This window comes from Lontra canadensis, unplaced genomic scaffold (genome assembly GCF_010015895.1).
Source record: "Lontra canadensis isolate GAN:19392208 unplaced genomic scaffold, GSC_riverotter_1.0 scaffold8, whole genome shotgun sequence".
Lineage (NCBI taxonomy): Eukaryota > Metazoa > Chordata > Mammalia > Carnivora > Mustelidae > Lontra > Lontra canadensis.
The window spans coordinates 17,839,490-17,859,845 of NW_022631002.1; the positions used below are offsets into that span (position 1 = coordinate 17,839,490).

Genomic DNA, 20,356 nt, shown 5'->3' on the forward strand with positions numbered 1-20,356 from the left:
TATTTTTGTGGGCCATTTGATTGATGTGTCATCTACTTTTTGCTGTTGTATTACAAAAGTAGCTATAGATAAAGGAATGGATGTGACTGTGTTCCAGGGGGGTCAGATTGGATTTGCCCTCCGTGGTGGGGAGTAAGTCTCTTCTTACAGTTCTGAGTGTTTTGACAAATGCACACAGTCTGCTCCATTTCATTCCCTCCATCAAACCCTCCTTATCTTTTACTTGTACCCTAACTGACGTTTTGTCTACAGTCTGTTAAACTCTTTTCCACCTAATTCACGTTAAAAAATTTGAATGGTTCTTAATTGCTTACTATGTTAGAGTCCAGGCAGCACACTAAAAGGGTTTACTGAGAAGTCTTTAATGAAGGGGTTTTTTACAGTGGTGTGAACAGTGAAGGAAACAAACCTACAAGGGATGGTGGGCACCCAGGAACTGGCTACCGCTAGTAGTCAGTGTTACCGCCTCCAGCACAGTGGGAAGAGGGTACGGATACCAGAACCAGTAAAAGCTATTGCTATAGGAGAGGGGTCCTTAGTAGGTACTGTGACCCTGTCAAGGAACACAGGCCCTGCCAGAACCACATCCTGGTAGAGAGAAGGCAGAGAATAAATAAGTTCATCCTTCCATCCATTTATCTCTCTTCCTGCTCTCTGATCTCCTCCTGGTGCTTCCCATTGGGTGAACCCATAGCATGGAGCCTTAGAAATTGGCCTTATGACTCCTGAGAGAGCAGGGCCAAGAGGGGATCAGGTGGGGAAGATGGGGCACAGCAGCATTTAAGCATACCCACCTATGAAAGCCCAAATTCCTAAGGTTAGTGCTTGGTGCCACCAGCTCTGGCTCCTGCACACCTTTCTGACTTTTTGCCCCCAAAATCTGGGCTGTTTTTCATTCTTTTGTCTCCACAGCCTTCCCGTTGGGCCCTCAGTAAAGGCGTGATGTATGAACAATCAGCACTGGTTTGAGTGGTGGGTTGGAGGCAAGCGCTTGCCAAGCCAGACAACAGAATGAACTTTCCTGGCTCATTTTTTTAGCACAAAAGAATGAAAGAAGAGTTGTTCCACACATACAAAACTTGTGTTTTTGCAGAGGGTCGGGAAGCTAAGTAACCTGCCCAGGGTTTCACAGCTGGTTATGGCCGTTCGGCCACATACAGCCCGATGCAGGACCCTAGATAGGTTACCTAGCCTCTCTGAGCTTCTGTATGGTCATCTGCAGAACGGGATTGTGTGCACTTAGATGTACTGTGTGTTACACTGTCGTACTTCACTGCATCTTAGCTCCGAATAGTCTTTATGTTCCTACATGACTTTTGAAGTTGGAGGAATCTTTTCTAAAATGATGTATGCGGAGACTTAACTATGGGCCAGGCCCTGTTATAAAAGCTTCACAAATATTAACTCATTTAATCTTTAACTCCCCTATCAGGTAGATTCAACTGTCCCATTTCACAGTTGAGGAAACAGAAGCGCGATGATTTAAAAACTTACCTGAGGTTACCTAGCTGATAAGTGGTAGAGCCAGGACTTGAGCCAGGCAAAGTGACTGCAGATTCCATGCATCTCACCTCTGTGCTGTCTTCCCCACAGCCTTGCAAAGTCCTGTCAGGTCACTTTCCACCCTTCATTCCTGATCAGCGTGTGGTGATTAGAGTGCATGTGTCGGCAGGGCTGACTGGATGGAGATCTCTGGAGGACCCAAAAGGTATATATATATATATAAGGATGTTAAAGGCAGGGAGTAGGGAAGTTTTAGAGGTTAAAAAGGGTAGTCACTGAAATAAGGGAAACCAGCTCTGCCTGCTTGAACAGGAAATACCTAGTGATCAAGCCTGCCTAGCTTCGTGCCATCTAGCTTCCTCAGAGGCCAGCTGATGCCCATTTATGGGTGTTGGTGAAGCTACGCTTTAAGTCACTGTCAGTAAAACAGAGGTTATTAAATTGTCTTCTAATCCATTCTGTTATTTTAAGCCACCAATGCATACATACACCCAAATATAACTAGAGCATAAAGAAATGAGATGGGAGAGAGGAGGAAGTTTGCCCTGGGCATGAATTTAGAGAGAACATGGATGTCCTTGTTTATAGTGGTTGTATCACTCCTCTGGCCCTTAAAGCTGTTGGTAATTAATGACCCACAAAACTTATGCAGCAACTTCAAGCTCCCAGGATATTAATCATATGTAAGTAGCCAAAACAACAACAAAGCAAAAACAAAACTGCAAATGTAGAAGGTGACCACTATAGCTGAAGAAGTCCAGGACATGATGATTATAAAAGATACTCTGTGACCTGTTTCTAGCCATACAGGAAGTCTGTAAAGGCACATTTATCAGCAAAGAGGAAAAAAACAGCTGAGAGTCTATAGACATTATTCATCATTATTAGAAAGAATGATGACTGAAATGAAACCCAATAGTAGAGTGTAGGGGGCAAGCCAAGATCTACAGTCCCAGAGAGTAGAGACACAAGGCCAGGAGGCTGATAGGGATCTGGAGTTAGAGGCAGCCCAAGTCATACTTATTTCATTGGTTCACAAAAGCACAGGTTTCCTTCAGGTGGGGCCAAGTAGGCTGTACTGGCAAACCAACCCCTAGGATAGACATGTAGTTTACATAGTACATTTGTATCTACACTAGAAGCAAAAGAGATGATCAACCTGAATATGAAATTAAGAAAACAATTCCAGAGGTACCTGAGTGGCTCAGTCGGTTGAGCATCTAACTCATGATTTCAGCTCAGGTCATGAACTCGGTATTGTCAGATCAAGCCTAACATCAGACTCCTTGCTCAGTGGTCATTCTGCTTCTCTCCCCATCTCTCCCTCTGTGCTTCCTCCTGCACACACTCTCTCTCTCTCTCTCTCTCTCTAAAATAAATGAATAAATCTTAAAAAAAAAAAAAAAAAAAAGAGGGGTGCCTGGGTGGCTCAGTGGGTTAACTCTGCCTTCAGCTCAGGTCATGATCTCAGGGTCCTGGGATCGAGCCTCACATCAGGCGCTCTGCACAGCGGGAAGCCTGCTTCCTCCCCTCTCTCTGCCTGCCTCTTACCTACTTGTGATCTCTGCCTGTCAAATAACAATAAAATCTTTAAAAAAGGTTGGGGAAGGAGACTCATGGGTGGCTCAGTTGGTTAAGCGGCTGCCTTCGGCTCAGGCCGTGATCCCAGCGTCCTGGGATCGAGTCCCACATCGGGCTCCCTGCTGAGCGGGGAGCCTGCTTCTCCCTCTGCCTCTGCCTGCCACTCTGTCTGCCTGTGCTCACTCTCTCTGACAAATAAATAAATTAAAAAAAAAAAAATCTTAAAAAAAAAAAAAAAGGTCGGGGGGAGCCTGGGTGGCTCAGTCATTAGGGTCTGCCTTTGGCTCCAGTCATGATCCTAGGGTCTTGGGATCAAGCCCCACATCTGGCTCCCTGCTTGGTGGGAAGCCTGCTACCCCCTCTCCCACTCCCCCTGCTTGTGTTCCCTCTCTCACTGTGTTTCTCTCTGTCAAATAAATAAATAAAATCTTTAAAAAAAAAAGAAAGAAAGAGAAAGAAAACAGTTCTGTTTACAGTAGCATCAAACAGCAGGGGCACCTGGGAGACTTAGTTAAGCATTTGCCTTCAGCTCAGGTCATGATCCCAGGGTCCTGGGATCGAGCCCCACATCAGGCTCTCTGCTCAGCAGGGAGCCTGCTTCCCCCCGCCCCACCTCCATCTCTCTCTCTGCCTGCCTCTCTGCCTACTTGTGATCTCTGTCAAATAAATAAATAAAATCTTTTAAAAATAAAATAAAGTAAATGGTACAGACCCAGTGGAAAACAGTTTGGTGGTTCCTCAAAAAATTAAAAATCTACTATAGGGGGGTGCCTCCGTGGCTCAGTTGATTAAGCATCTGCCTTCAGCTCAGGTCATGATCCCAGGGTCCTGGGATGGAATCCCACATCAGGGTCCCTGCTCCGCAGGGAGCCTGCTTCTCCCTCTGCCTGCTGCTCCCCCTGCTTGTGCGCACTTGATCTCTCTCTGACAAATAAAATATTTTTTAAAAAATATTAAAAATCTGGGGCACCTGGGTAGCTCGGTAGGTTAAGCCTCTGCTTTCGGCTCAGGTCATGATCTCAGGGTCCTGGGATCGAGTCCCGCATCGGGCTCTCTGCTCAGCAAGGAACCTGCTTCCCCCTCTCTCTGCCTGCCTCTCTGCTTACTCGTGATCTCTCTCTCTGTCAAATAAATAATTTTTTTTTTTTTAACAGAGATCACAAGTAGGCAGAGAGGCAGGCAGAGAGAGGAGGAAGCAGGCTCCCTGCTGAGCAGAGAGCCCGATGCGGGACTCGATCCCAGGACCCTGGGATCACGACCTGAGCCGAAGGCAGAGGCTTTAACCCACTGAGCCACCCGGGTGCCCCTAAACAAATAAAATCTTAAAAAATATATTAAGAATCTACCATATGATCTAGCAATTATATATCCCAGTATAAACCCAGAAGAATTGAAAGCAGAGTCTTGGGGCGGGGGGTGGTCCTGAAGAGAGATTCAAACACCCATGTTCATAGTAACCTTATTTCCAATAGCCAAAACATGGGAGTAGCCCAGATGTCTGTGTACAGATGAATAGATAAGCAAAATATGGTATATACGTGGAATGGAATATTATTTGATCTTAAAAGGGGAGGAAATTCTGACACATGCTTCAACATAGATGAACTTGAAGGACATTACACTAAGTGAAATAAGCCAACCACAAAAAGACATACTGTATGATTCCCCTTCTGCAAAGTACCTAGAGTAATATATATATACTTTTAAAACAACAAGAAAGTAGAATGGTGGTTGCCAGGGGTGACGAGAGGGATTGGGATGAGGAGTTAGTGTTTAATGGGTACAGAATTTCAGTTTTGCAAGATGAAGAATTTTGGAGGTAGATGGTGGTTAACGGTTGCACAATATGAGCGTACTTCATATCACTGAACCTGTTACACTTACAAGTGGTTAAGATGGTAAATTTTATGTTTATTTTATCACAAAAAAAGAATTTAACTTGAAAAGAAATTGATAGTGACACAGCCTCATCCCTCTACTCTGACTCAGTGGGTCTGGAGTTACCAGTACCTAATACACAGCCAGAGTTGGGACCACTGGGTTAGTAGATGGGCTGCTGTGGGGGGAAACCAGGTACCCTGAGCACACCCAAATCTCATCTTGGTTTCCAGGATAACTTTTCTTTAGGTTTGTTGTTGTTGTTTTGTTTTGTTGTTAAGTTTTAAAAACTTTTTTCGTTTATATTCAGTTAATTAACATATACAATATTATTGGTTTCAGAGGTACAGGCCTGCGACTCAATACCCAGTGCACATTACATCACATGCCCTCCTCGGTGTCCAGACTTTTGTTTAGTTTTGTTCTTTCTTTTTTTTTTTTTAAGATTTTATTTATTTATTTATTAGAGAGAGAGCGTGCGCACAAGCTAGGGAGAGTGGCAGAGGGATGGGGAGAAGCAGACCCTCTGCTGAACAGGTAGCCCGACTTGGGGCTCGATCCCAGGACCCCAGGATCATGACCTGAGGGGAAGGCAGACACTTAAAAACTCAGTCACCCAGGCGCCCCAGTGGTAGAGTCTTTATAAAAAATGTCTTTATACAAAAAATAACATGTTAAACTTGTTGTTGCCAGTTTGGTAGTTGAAATCATTTGTTGTTGTTGTTGTTGTTATTTTTTGTTTATAATGAATACTTTCCTATGCTACCATAAATTTTTAAGTTATAATCTGTGTAGTGCCTAGGTAGTTCTCTTCCAGCTTGTACTGGTTTTTGTTTCCCATCTTTTTCTTTCCCAATATAATATCATAGCTTCATGAACTTAGACTGTTTTGGCCCTGATGGATAAATGATTAGACCAGAGTCACACAAAACACAAAACATAAAGAAACAGAACAGAAGAGAGATTTGAACTCAACTTTCCTCATTTTTCATTCTTCCTTCTGCCAGTAGATGGATATTGCTGATATCCTTAAGTCTCTATGGGAAAAGGTTTGCAGCTTTTCATTCTAGAGCAGTGTTTCATTTGTGCTTTTGTGGCAGAGAACTTGTTGCTTCCGAATAAGTCCAGAAGGTAGCCTCAGCTGAGGGTGCCGTGCACTAATAGCCAGTATAATGCTTGCTGTTCCAGGAGCCATGTTTGACCAGGACTGTGGGAAGTTCGTATTCATGCTGGAGGCTCTTGTGAGGAGATGAGTTGATGGACAGAGAAACCGGCATGAAGATGCTCCCAGGAGTGGGCGTGTTTGGGACCGGCAGCTCCGCCCGGGTTCTGGTCCCACTGCTGAGGGCAGAAGGGTTCACCGTGGAGGCCCTGTGGGGGAAGACTGAGGAGGAGGCAAAGCAGCTTGCTGAGGAGATGAACATCACCTTCTACACCAGCCGGACCGATGATGTCTTGCTGCATCAAGACGTGGATCTTGTGTGCATCAATATCCCCCCTCCACTGACGCGGCAGATATCTGTGAAGGCTCTAGGTATGGACAGTCAGGCCGTAGCAAGGGCAGGTTGTGTCTCCCTCTGGGTGGTCCTCGTATGTCACTGCTCTCCTCTATGCTGGGTGGGGCGGGCACACTGGGGGCGTGCTACAGCTGTGGGAAGAAATGCTCCAGCCTTCCTCACCTCCATAAGTAACTCCATGAACAAAAATGAAGCAAACGCCTTAAGAGTTGGCCCCTCACAGGGGCTGGAGATTATTACATGCCGTGCAATGTGGTACTCGCTGTGGCAGCACACAGACTTTTCATGCAATGTCAGGTTGCCTGTTTGAAGTCAGAGTTCAAAGATTTGGGCAGTAGGAAACGGATTGTAACTGATGTGTTTGTTCTTCCATTTCCGTGGCACAGAGCACCTCAGAGAGGACAGGAAGGTGTGTAGCAAGGCTGCCATTTCCCATGTTTTGTCAGTCCTTCGCTAGATCAAGTGCACACCCTTCCTGCCACATTTTGCAATCTTGTGTGCGGGAAGGCAGGGAGGCTCTCTGACAGGATCCACAGGACTGTCTGCTCACATCTCCGCCTCCTTGGGAAGCAGTAGACAGGGCAGGGCTTCCTGAGCTGTTCTCCTGCAATTGCTTTTGGGCTACTCTTCCCTGTCAACTGTAGGTGACTTTTTTTCTCTTTTTCTTACGTAAATCAGAATCTAATTGAATAGGAAAACAAGCCAGTAAATATTTATCCAGCAGTTACTTTTTTTTTTAACGCTGCCTTCTCTATGCCAGGCACTGTCCTGATGTCTTTCTGTACATTCAGAGCAGTGTTGAATCAGAGCGCTTCCTGCCTTCAGATTGTACAGTTCAATTGAAGAGACTAGAGATCACATACATTACAAAGTAGATGAGAAAAGACTTGGGTCACAATTCAAGTAGCATATAATTAATTGACAGAGAAGTTGTGTTATGTAAAGTGGTAGAAACAAAATACTTCTCTGATGCAGTCAGTGATCTCGGGGCCCAGGGGCTTGTATGCCATGAGGCTTGACCACTCCTCCTGGCCACTACCATGGTGGAGAATCCAAGCCTCTGCTACTTGTACCCCTTGTTCTGAGGAGAAAAGAATGTCTGGCATCTCTGGCCCAGTGTGTTGGTAAAGATAAATGGTCATTGGAGCTTGCAAGAACGTGAGTCTGATGGTTAATTTGGGGGCATGTACATTTTGGCCAAATATTGTAGATGGTTTGTCTTTTTCAGAGAGCGGTGTCTAAGGATGTGTGACACGAGTTAGACACTAGATTCTTAGGAGGGCAGATAACAGCTTTCAGATTTAGTTTAGAAGTCAGCCTAAGCCAACCCTTTAACAGAGGGCTAGTGCCAGGGGATCAAGCTACCATGGCGGTTTGATTGCTTGCCATCCCCATAGCACGAATGCAGGCTGGTGAAGCCAGGTGTATCCAGAGGCAGAGTAGTAGAGGCTCTCAGTCTTAGAATTTAGGGTCCCCCCAGAAACTATTGCCAAGCTACATAGGAAGAAAGAGGAAACTCCAGGGTTCTTTGGCCAAAGGCCTGTGTTTTCTGATTTGTGGTACAGGAAAACGCTGGACTTGCTTTTCATATAAACAGGAAGGACAGGGATGACCAGAGACTTCTGGGATCTTCTGTTTCAGCCATTGGTGAACTAGCATCATCTGTCTTCTGTCTTCTCTCTCTGCATCTCTGTCGTAGGAGATAAGGGTGTGAATGAGAGTCCTTGCTCTGTTGTAGGCACGCAGTCCCAGGGCCAGGTTGGTGGGTCTAGCAGAGCTCATTCGAGCTGGACCTCCCTTCAGTTACTGCCCACTCAAACCCCAGAGGAGTTGCTGAGCATATTATAACCATGAAGTTCACTCCCTGTGTCCTTTCACCATTTTGTTTTTAAGATTTGTTCATTTATTGGGGTACCTGGGTGATTAAGTAGTGGTAAGTGGGTGATTAAGCCTCTGCCTTTGGCTCAGATCATGATCTCAGGGTCCTGGGATTGAGACCCACATCAGGAATCTGCTCAGCAGGGAGTCTGCTTCCCCTCTCTCTCTGCCTACTTGTGATCTCTCTCTCTCTCTCTCTCTCTGTCAAATAAGTAAATAAAATCTTTAAAAAAAAAAAAAAGATTTGTTCATTTATTTGAGAGAGAGAAAGAGTGTGCATGGGAGAGCATGGGGGTGGGGGAAGGGCCAGAGGGAGACAGAATCCCAAACAGACTCCCTGCTGAGCACGGAGCCCTACACAGGACTCAATCTCATGAGCCATTAGATCATGACTGGAGCTGAAATCAAGAATCCCACATTTAAGTGACTGTGCCACCCAGGTGCCCCTCAATTTTTTAAAAAAAAAGATTTTATTTATTTATTTGGCAGAGAGAGAGAAACAGCGAGAGCGGGAACATAAGCAGGGGGAGTGGGAGAGGGAGAAGCGGGCTTCCAGCTGAGCAGGGAGCCAGACATGGAACTCCATCCCAGGACCCCAGGACCATGACCTGAGCTGAAGACAGATGCCTAACCGACTGAGCCAACCAGGTGCCCCTTTTTCCTTTTTTTTTTTTTTTTTTTTTAAAGATTTTATTTATTTATTCGACAGAGAGAGATCACAAGTAGGCAGAGAGGTGGGGCAGGGAAGGGGGGGTGAGCAGGCTCCCTGCTGAGCAGAGATCCTCACGCAGGGCTCGATCTCAGGATCCAGAGATTGTGACTTGAGCCAAAGGCAGAGGTTCAACCCACTGAGCCACCCAGGTGCCCTCCCCTTTTCCTTTCGTTTAAATTGAGAATTCTCACTTAAGCACTCTCTCTGCCTGCTTCTCTGCCTACTTATGATCTCTCTTTGTCTCAAATAAATAAAATCTTTTAAAAAAACAAGAGTTGTATGCTCTTCCAACTGAGCCAGTCAGTTGCCCCTAAGTTAAATTCATTTTATTTTTTAAATCATTTTTTAAATAAAATCTTTAAAAAAAAATCATTTTTTAATTATTTATTTTTTTCCAAGATTTTATTCATTTATTTGACAGAGATCACAAGTAGGCAGAGAGGCAGGTGGGGCAGGGGAAGCAGGCGCCCCACTGAGCAGGGTACCAGGACCCTGAGATCATGATCCAAGCTGAAGGCAGCGGCTTAACCCTCTGAGCCACCCAGGCGCCCCAAATTCACTTTAAAAATAAGTAAATAAATAAATAGGGGAGCCTAGGTGGCGCCTGGGTAGATATAGGAAAAGGAGTGTACAGAGCAGGTGAGACATAGGAGGTGGAGAAGGCTCCTCACATGGTGAAGAGGATGAGAAAAGTCACCATCGTGCAGAAGAGCCCCAAGGCACCCCAAGAGGGCAAAACCCAGAATGGGGTAGGAGAAGAGCTGTTGCTTCAGAGAGGGGTTCCTGGCATAACCAATGATGCGGCTCCCAGGCAAAGTCCCAGTTCCATCCCCAGAGCCAGCCACCCCTACCGTGGCAGCCCCAGCCCCGATGAATTTGACTTCTATGTTGATACCCCTTGAAAGGGCGCTGGTTGGGAAGCTGTGGCTAGGGATAAGTAAGGTCAGGGGGTGTGGAGCTGCCAAGCTGCCGAGGCTCTCATGTGTCAGTGTCTCCAGTGGCTGGTCCAGACAGTGATTGGCTCAACACCCAAGAGGTGTTCCTGACCAAGAAGGAGTTGGAGACACCCTTACACAGGCAGACATTTTCAGGGGTTGAGGGGCTGTGGCAGGAGAGCTGCTTCCAAGGCAGAGAAGACAGAGAACAATCCTCAGCTTTTTGCTTTTGTTTTGTTTTGTTTTAGATTTTATTCATTGACAGAGACAGGAAGAGAAAGGGAACACAAGCAGGGGGAGTAGGAGAGGGAGAAGCAGGCTTCCTGCTGAGCAAAGAGTCCGATGCGGGGCTCGATCCCAGGACCTTGGGATCATGACCTGAGCCGAAAGCAGACGCTTAATGACTGAGCCACCCAGGTGCCCCCTCAAGTGATATAATTACTTAGCTATATAGCTATTGACATACTCTTAATTCTAGATCACCTTTGATCCAATCAGATCTTGAACCTGTGAGAAACTTACCACAATCATCTAAAGACTCTATTTAGGGGCGCCTGGGTGGCTCAGTGGGTTCAAACCTCTGCCTTCAGCTCAGGTCATGATCCCAGGATCCTGGGATCGAGCCCTGCATCAGGCTCTCTGCTCGGTGGGGAGCCTGCTTCCTCCTCTCTCTCTGCCTGCCTCCCTGCCTACTTGTGATCTCTGTCTGTCAAATAAATAAAATCTGAGAAAGAAAGAAAGAAAGAAAGAAAGAAAGAAAGAAAGAAAGAAAGAAAGAAAGAAAGAATAAAGACTATTTAGTTAAGGATCCTCCTTGCATTATGCTATGCTAAGCATTATAAAAGATAAATCGTAGAGACTGAAAAATACCAATAGAGATTTGCATCTATGAAGACGTGTATGATGATGGGGGCACCTGGCTGGCTCAGTTGGTAGAGCATTCGACTCTTGATCATGGGGTCGTGAGTTGGAGCCCCACGTTGGACATAAAGATTACATTGGGGGAGGAAAAAAACATATGACAGACTGTATATTCTTCTAAAATTTTTCATACTGGCCAGTAGGACTGTATTTTCTCCTGGTACTCACATGCATAAAATCATAGAAATTTCAGGCCTGCGACCTCTATGAAGAGAACTTCCAGGCCAGTGTTCTCAGAATGTGATTCTCAGACCTGCACCTTCAGCATCATGTGGAAACTTGTTATAAATCCAGATTCTCAGGGCCCATCCCAGACCTTCTGAATCTCTGTGGGTGAAGCCTAGCAGTCGTGTTTGAAGAAGCCTTTTAGGTGATTCTGACACACGCTAAAGACGAGAACCACTGACCTAATCCAGCATCTTCCTTTTCAGTGAAAGAAACCAAAGCCCAGGAACACTAGGGTTACATCTCATTAAGTCTTAGTGGTGTAGGAAAAATTACATTTTCCTCGGCTTGTTTCATCTTTAGATGTTATTTCACCTCTGAGGCCATAAAGATTTTTTCTTTTTCTTTTTCTTTTTTTATTTTTTTTTATTTTTTTATTTTTTTTTTAAAGATTTTATTTATTTGACAGACAGAGATGACAAGTAGGCAGAGCAACAGGCAGAGAGAGAGGGGGAAGCAGGCTCCCCGCTGTGCAGAGAGCCTGATGTGGGGCTCGATCCCAGGACCCTGGGATCATGACCTGAGCCGAAGGCAGAGGCTTAACCCACTGAGCCACCCAGGCGCCCCTCTTTTTCTTTTTTTAAAGATTTTATCTATTTATTTGAGAGAGAGAGTGAGCAAGAGAGCACAAACCACGAGGGGGAGCAGTAGAGGGAGAGGGAGAAGCCAACTTCCGCTGAGCAGGGAGCCTGAAACAGGGCACGATCCCAGGACCCTGGGGGCATGACCTGAGCCGAAGGCAGACACTTAGCCAACTGAGCCACCAGGTGCCCCCATAAAGATTGTTTCTTGCCCTCGCTCTTATTGATGGTTTTCTAAAATTCACTCTTGGACTTAGCCTCTGGAGGTGTCCTTTTCATATCACAGCTCTTTTTGTGGCATTTTATTTTCTGCTTTTTTTTTTTTTTTTTTTTTTTGGTCATCTTCTTTCGCCTTCAGTGTTATCCTTAAAGCTTTTCCATGAGTTCCTTAAAGGAGAGGGAGGGACCCTAACATGTTTTATTTCTCAGTTTAGAAGTGGTTCGGAAAAAGTGTTTTCTAGTCTGCAAAATGCCCCAACATTTTTGCAACAGTTGAATGTTTTCTTAAATCTGTCACTAAAAGGGAGGTTTCTGTGCCCAGTTCTTGGCACTAGTGTGCTTCATTAGAAAAACACTGAATTTGCCAACCTTTTCCTATGGGCTTGTGAGATAAAAAGATATTGTTCTTCAAAGAGCCCAAATAATTTAATCTCTGGAATCCTGGTCCCTGGGGACGTCTTCTCTGATTCCCTGCCCAGTCAAGTTCAGGTTCCTGGTATATGTTCTCATTTTACCATTTATTTCATCTTCACTGCATTTATCACAAGTACAGTTCTACATGTATTTATATGGTAATCTGATTAATAGCTACCTCTCCCACTAAACCTTAAGTCCTCTGAAAGTAAAGACCAAACCCAATGCTGTGTCCCCAGGGCATAGCACAGGGCCTGGCACACAAATTCTGCTCATGCACCCCCAGTCTGGTGTGACCCAGGGGGCTAACAGGGCCAGTGACCTGAGAAAGAGAAGACAAGAGTCATTCAGTCTTGTGGCTTTCAACTTTGTTTTTCTAGTAGCAGAAACGTTTTTGTACACCCACCCCTTGCCCCCGCCACCAAAGTAGACTTCCTGGATTTAGGGAGCACAGAAAAGTGGTGCTCTTCCTGAGCTACTTCTCTGCCTAGTGTTTGAAGTCTCCTTTCTCTAGTCCCATGTCTCTAGATGGGCTAACGGGGGTGCCGTGGTCCTAGAGCTCTGAACCGGTGCTATGTTAATAGGGAACAAAGATATATTCTGGGGCAGCCTCACTGGGCCTCTGCTGTTAACTGGCACCTCAGTCCTGGGAAATCTGGGAATATGAGCTGGAGAAAGGGTTTTAGCTTGAAATTTATTCACACTCCAAAAAATATGAGCTAATAAGCATTCAGCATCCATGCTTTTCCCACTCCCTGTTAAGAAAAAGCAGTCCCTGGCTTCTCTAATCTCTCCTTTGGCTTCCTAGCAGGAATGCTAGATAACTTAAATAAATATGTCTTTCAGGGCAACCCAGGTTCTCTAAAGTTAAAGATCATGTGTAGTTGACCTGCAGGAACCTGTTTAACTCAAGATGGCCTTTAACTCCCATACCGATAATACTACGCGGTCCTACGTTCAAAAGCATTCGGGGCTCAAGATGGGAGGTCTCTCCTCCTTCCCTGACCTCTCTTGACCTGCAACGGAGATTCCTTATCCTGGTTTTATCATCACCAAACTCCCGGCGGCCATAAAAGTTCTTTTCCCCCCACCCTGTCTCCCCTCTGCTCCATGCTGCAGTGTCCACTCAATCCCTGCCGTGAGTAAGTTAGAAGTAGTTTCTGGGTTGGTCAGAGCTGCAGCCCTCAGATGGGGTGTTTGTGTCTGAGAATCTAATTTCCTCATTATTTCCCTGGTCAGCCGTATATGTTCTATAGCCACGTGGCCAAATTGTCACCCAAGATTGTGATTCTCCAGTCCCTAACCCTAAAATCCATGTATGTAGGGAAGTTTTGGAGACTTAAGAGCAGATGATAATAGCATTCAGGTGCTACTCTTCTTGTAGGGCGCCCTCCTGCCGGACCTGAGTGCAAGGACCTCCCCTTTGCTTTGCCCCCACCCCTGCATCTGTGGAGATATTAACATGGGACTTCCATTCAAACCACCCCAAGCTCACAGGAGTATCCTGGTGTTGGTGTCTTTTGACTACTCATACCCTCATGAGCTTTCATCTTAAAACATGGAAGAGTATTGATTCTTTCTGCTTCCTAATATGGAAGCTGCTCAGTCTTCTAGCTCTCTCTCACCAGGCCTTTTTCTAGCCTTCTTTTGCTCTCTCAGTACATCCCAGCTATAGTATAATCAGAGCAGTCATTAGGTCAGAAGGAATATTTTTATTCCCTTTCTCTTGCTACTAGAGCCGACCAAACATTTTCTGACCTTTTGACTACGCTAACTTGTTGGACTAGTGTTTTCAGAGAACAATCTTTGGAACAATCTTTCTGCAGTTAAAACTGAGAGGTCAAAGCCTATCCCCTAGAATAGAGATTATAGATACTTTTACCCCAAGCTGATCTAATAAATGTATGAAAGTACATAGGCATGTCCATCTCTCCAGCCCACATATATTAGGTAGTGTTCTCCAGAGAAACAGGACCAATGAAGGTATAGAGAGAGAGGGAGAAATTTATTTTAAGGAATCAGCTCATGTGATTGTAGGAGCTGACAGATCTGAAATCTGCTGAGCAGGACAAGAGGATGGAAATTCCAGCAACAGCTGATGTTGCAGAATTGAGTCTGGAGGCAGAATTCCTTCCTCTCCATGGAGCCTCAGTCTTTTTGCCTAAGACCTTCAAATGATTATGAGGCCCACTCAGATTGTGGAGGGTGATCTGATATACTCAAAATCTACTGGTTTAAATGCTAATCACACACACACACACAAAAAGAAAAAAAACCTTCCCAACAGTGTCCAGACTGGTTTTTGCTGGACACCACAGTCTAACCAGGTTGGCACGTAAAATTACCCACCATACCTTCTCTGTTTATTTCCGATTCCTGGTTTGCACCTTCTGCCTCTACTTTCATTTTCCCTTAAGAATTTACTTGTCTTTCTCCAGCCTATAACTTGTTCTTCAGTCCCAGTCACAGTGTACCATTTTTATCCAAGCCATCACCTTTCCTCTTGTCCCAGGCCACCATCTGATAATAGTAGGCTTTTCAGAGCTCATGTGCCTTCAGGAAAAGATTTTCCCCCCAGTGTAAATCTCTTGGAACTTTGAGATTTTCTGGTGTGTTTTGTTCTTAGGTATTGGGAAGAATGTGGTTTGTGAGAAGGCAGCAACCTCAGTGGATGCCTTCCGGATGGTGACCGCCTCACGCTACTACCCACAGCTGATGAGCCTGGTGGGAAACGTGCTGCGCTTCCTGCCCGCCTTTGTGCGCATGAAGCAGCTGATCGCAGAGCACTATGTGGGCGCAGTAATGATCTGTGATGCCCGCATCTACTCAGGCAGCCTGCTCAGCCCCAACTATGGCTGGATCTGTGACGAGCTCATGGGTGGTGGGGGCCTGCACACCATGGGCACCTACATTGTGGACCTGCTGACCCACCTTACTGGCCGGAGAGCCGAGAAGGTACACGGGCTGCTCAAGACCTTCGTGAGGCAGAACGCAGCCATCCGTGGCATCCGCCATGTCACCAGTGATGACTTCTGCTTCTTCCAGATGCTCATGGGCGGGGGGGTGTGCAGCACAGTAACACTTAACTTCAACATGCCAGGCGCCTTTGTGCATGAGGTCATGGTGGTGGGCTCTGCAGGACGCCTTGTTGCCCGAGGAGCGGACCTCTACGGGCAGAAAAACTCTGCCACGCAAGAGGAGTTGCTCTTGAGGGACTCGCTGGCCGTAGGGGCAGGGCTGCCTGAGCAGGGGCCCCAGGATGTCCCGCTGCTTTACCTGAAGGGCATGGTCTACATGGTGCAGGCCCTGCGCCAGTCCTTCCAGGGGCAGGGGGACCGCCGCACCTGGGACCACACCCCTGTCTCGATGGCCGCCTCGTTCGAGGATGGGCTGTACATGCAGAGTGTGGTGGATGCCATCAAAAGGTCAAGTAGATCCGGGGAGTGGGAGGCTGTGGAGGTGCTGACGGAAGAACCTGACGCCAACCAGAACCTCTGTGAGGCGCTCCAGCGGAATAACCTGTGAGCCTGCACGTGGGCTCCCTGCCCCCGGGTCGGAGGGGCCAGGGGCAGGGGGGACCAGAAGCTGAGGCGGGCAGACTCGGCCGGAGCACAGACAGTGTCTTTCATTTCACCAGTGAACTTGGGCAGGGCCCAGGTGAAGCCCAAGGTGGCCCTGGGAAAACACCCCCTCCACTGCTCATCTACTCCTCACACTTGCAGGGTGCTGATGTAGCTGAGGGCCAGCACAGTGAAGCGGGCTGGAGCTGCCCCCGCTCTCTGCGCAGTCACGCTGGGAAGCAGAGCCAGCCAGAGCTTGACTTGGAGGCTGCCTTCGCCAAATGGTGGTCCTAACTAGGTGAGGAAGCATGGCAAGAACCCAGCTTGGCTGGTTCCTCACCTGAGGAAACATGACAAGAAGCCTTGTTTTCATGCCCTTCCTGGGCTAGGGCATCTCAGGAATGGTGAGGGCATTCAGTCGTCCCTCAGGGATCCGCACCTGTCGTCCTTCCCGTGTGACCAGGCCCTTCCAGCCTCTAGGCTGCCCCTTCCCTGGCAGGGAGGAGGGGTTGTTCATTAGGTAAGCTCTCAGGGGCTGTTGACCTGGGGGCAAAAGGGCCTGTGACTTGGCAGAGAGGAGATAGGGAGGGTTCTGGAATATCTGATAAATGTTCGTAAATAAACCAGAAAGTCTGACACTATGTCATGTAGTTGCTGGTGGTTTGTTTGGTGAGTTGGATTTCTTCAATCATGAAAGGCTTGTTTACTGTTATAGATTGTTTATGTTTTTCTCTTTCCTTGTGGCTCCACAGCAGCTCTGGCCTGCTTTGGATCCATCACAGTCTAGTGAGCTTATCCCTTGCGACTGAATCCCAGGAACCCTCCAGGGAAAAGTCTTTTATCAGACAACAGGACTCGAGACTTCCTAACCTGTGCTTGTCATGCATGCCGTCTCAGGGAGATAGGGAGAATTAGGAACCCTCCTGGGCTGGAGGTCAGGAAGAGTTCTGTTCTCGCAACCATGGATTTGGCTCTGGAGAGCCCTGGGAGAGGAGAAGTGAGGAGTGCTCTCAGGGAACCTGGATGGAATGAACTAGAGGACGGTTCCACGTCTTGCCCCATGGAGTGGGTATAGCCAAAGGCCGCCTGACCCAGACAGCCGGTCACCAGCTTTGCTTTTTTTCTTTTTTTAAGATTTTATTTATTTATTTGACAGAGATCACAAGTAGGCAGAGAGGCAGGTAGAGAGAGGGGGAAGCTGGCTCCCCAGTGAGAAGAGAGCCCCATGCGGGGCTGAATCCCAGGACCCTGAGATCATGACCTGAGCTGAAGGCAGAGGCTTAACCCACTGAGCCACCCAGGCGCCCCAGCCTTGCTTTTATTAACTGGTCTACACTGGGACCGCCTTTTAACCATGTCAGAGGTGAGGTGGGTGGGGGGAAAGGACACACGCACCCCTTTGTTTCCTCTGCCAGCCTTCCCAGATTAGGCCTAAATCCAACTCTTCCCTTCTCTAAACTTCCTCTCTCTTCCTTGCCCTGGGCTCCTTGCCAGAGAAAGAAAGGTTCAGGGAAGCCTCCCTCTTCCTCTTGGCATCCTTTCTAGAATTTGTCAGGCTGATTTTCCTACGTGTTGTCCTGGTTCTAAACCTTGTCCTTGTGCAACAACACAGCAGTGGCTAGTGTCGGGGAGTGTGCTGCTTGCATGCTGCCCACCGCCTCCCTCCCGGGGAAGACACTTCATGTGTGTTACTTCATTTAATATCCAAACCACTCTATGGGGTACCACTACGAAAATTCTCATTATTCAGATCAGAAAACTGAGGCAGAGAGGGGCAAAGTTCCTTGCTTCCTATAAGTTACAAGTGATGGAGCCAGGAAGGAGTCTGGTCAGGGTCATCTGACTACAGAGCCTGACCCTAGACTACTCATTCCCCAGCACTTGCAGATCTCAGAGACCAAGTGCCCAGGCACTGCCCCTTCCCGCTCAGGCCCCCTTCCAGGTTACTGCCTTCCCTCTGCAGCAGGAATTTCAGTGAGGCCTCAGCCAGGAGGCAGACTGCAGAGAGAGCCCACAAGGCAGGATGCCGGTAGAGTTTAGAAAGGGGTGGGTGGGTGGGTGCCTGGGTGGCTCAGCCAGTTGAGTGTCAGACACTTGATCTCAGCTCAGGTCTTGGTCTTGGGGTTATGGGTTCCAGCCCCGCATTGGGATCCATACTGGGTGAGGAGCCTACTTTAAAGAGAAAGAAAGAGAGGCAGGCTGCTTTCTTCTTCCTGGGGTGATCAGCTCAGCTCCAGGTCAGTCCCTCTGTGTATTAGTAGGATGATGGGATCCTTCCTAAATTGGGGTATTTACTAAGAAAGCACAAGTGTCCATCATACATGACTCAGGTGCTCTTACTTAAGGAAGAGCCAGGTTGCTGACCCACAGTGGCACTACTGAAGTTTCATGGGGCTCCACAGCAAACCCCTTGTTGACAAAGACAGGTTCCCAGAAGTCCTGAGGCAAGTGGCAGTGGGCTTGGTGTAGAGCTACTTTTGTGAGGACGCTGGGGTCCTCTGTTGGTACTCCCCAGAGCATAGGTCCATGGCCATCCCCCAGAGGCCTGTGGCTGAGGAAACCAGCTGGGTTCTCCTCCTCAGGGGTGACGGTCTCTGCATTCAGATCCAGGCTTGTCGCGCCGCGCCCCCTCCTGGAGGAAGGCAGCATCACCTCCCGGGACCAGCTCCCTAATCTCAAGGATCTTCCTGGGGGCAGAGTAGATTAAATTTTTCCAAGCCGCTGGAAATGCAGTTTGCTCTCTGTGAGAGCAACCAGAAAAGAAGTTCCAAATACCTATTGCTTATTTCTCAACTCCCAACCAAATGTAGGCCTCATACTCCTCCAAACAGCAGTCAACCTAGCAGCCCCCCTTACCTCCCTGTCCCATCTCCCCTCCACGTTTTGCCCTTCTCACTCCTGCCCAAGTGACCTCTCCAGAATGCCGGGCCAAGATCCTCCTTGCCTACACTCCTTCTCATCACTCCCAGAATTCCCCACCCTGGTTTGGTGGCCATGCCTCTGCTTAAGCCATGCTAAATGAGGGGGCCCTCCTGCATGGGGCTGACTTCTTCCACATAAGCAAGGTTTTTCCCTGGTGCACCTCTGCTTGGAAGGCCCCCCAACTCTCCTTCAGGAGTTAGCTGGAGGGCTGTCTCTTCACTGCTTCCCTAGGCAAAATGGCAGCTCTTCCCACCACCGAGGTCCCACAGCGTTGGTCCTCCGCTCTTCTGTGGCACCTGTCTCCTTGCATTACACTCAGCATTTCCCCCTTAGAGTGAGCTCTTATTTATTTTTTAAGACTTTATTTGAGGGAGAGGCAGACTCCCTGCTAGTAGGGACCCTAATACAGGGCTTGTTCCCAAAACCCTGGAATCATAACCTGAGCCAAAGGTAGACACTTAACTGACTGAGCCACCCAGGCGCCCCTAAGGCACTTTTAGGAACAACAGTAGTGACTTGTTCTTTCTGTGGCTACTCTAATCCACCCTGCTTAGAAAAACCTGTCAGGAAATAGACCTGCAAATGTAGATCAGTTCTGAGTATTTCCTACAAGACCTGTTGGAAGGGAGGGACAGAGCTTCCTCGTCAGTGCTGGCCTGGGTCAGGCCTCAGCCAGAGTTGTCAGGTCCAGATCTGCAGGGTTCAGGAAAGGACAGTGTCTCCCTGGTGTCCGGGGTGTGATCTCATGTGAAGCCACTTCACTCAAGGCCTCTGCTTCCTCAGCCATGAAGTGAGGCAGTCAAGCTCAGTTAACTTTTTTTTTTTTTTTTTTTAGGATTTTATTTATCTGAGAGAGCAGAATGAGAAAGATCATGAGCGGGGTGAGGGGCAGAGAGAGAGGGAGAAACAGACCCCCGGCTAAGCAGGGAGCCCGATGTGGGGCTCAATCCCAAGACCCTGAGATCATGACCTGAACCAAAGGCAGATGCTTGGCTAACTGAGCCACCCAGGTGCCCCAAGCTCATTTATGTTAAAGAGCCCTTTACCTCTGAAAAATCCTGCAGAATCCATAATCATCCCTATGGACAAGACTTGGTCTGCATGGTCCCTGTGGACAGTATCTTCTGGGGTGGTCTGGTCGCTACCCGGGGAGAAGTGTGAGCAGAAATAATTAAAAATAAATAAATAATAATAATAAAGTGTGAGCAGAAAAAGTGAATAATACAGGTCTTTCAAATGACCTGTAAAGATGGAAGCAACTTGGGACGATGCCGATTTTCTTCCTGCTTCCATCTGGGCCTGCCCACCCTATCCCAACGATCTTGCCAGGCCATTATTCAAGGGGTCCCCCACATGGTTCTGGACTTTGGATGAAGTGATGACCTGTTCTCTGCAGCTTCCTCAGCTCCCCACCTTGGCCTCCTTATCTTTGTGCCTTTTGGGGGGGCCCTCTGCTAGGTTGGCGCAATGCAGTGACAAATGCTCCTGGGGAGTTCACAGCCTAGTCCCG

At 47.5% G+C, this 20,356-nt stretch overlaps 1 protein-coding gene and 1 pseudogene across 5 annotated transcripts in view; one reads left to right on the forward strand and one right to left on the reverse strand.

Annotated features, from left to right (window-relative positions):
- The window catches only part of GFOD2 (glucose-fructose oxidoreductase domain containing 2), a 38,923-nt gene extending 22,358 nt beyond the window's left edge, over positions 1–16,565 (forward strand). For 2 of the 5 annotated variants that reach the window (XM_032854177.1, XM_032854176.1), the window contains 2 exons: positions 6,151–6,496; positions 14,991–16,565. In XM_032854177.1, the coding sequence (XP_032710068.1) occupies positions 6,220–6,496; positions 14,991–15,889 (1,176 nt within the window). In that variant the 5' untranslated portion in view covers positions 6,151–6,219 and the 3' untranslated portion in view covers positions 15,890–16,565. Of the gene's footprint in view, positions 1–1,651; positions 1,709–6,150; positions 6,497–14,990 lie in introns of those variants that run through there. The other 3 variants (XM_032854179.1, XM_032854178.1, XM_032854180.1) reach the window with 3 other exon arrangements.
- LOC116865929 lies at positions 9,673–10,535 on the reverse strand (annotated as a pseudogene).
- Positions 16,566–20,356: the final 3,791 nt, after the last annotated feature.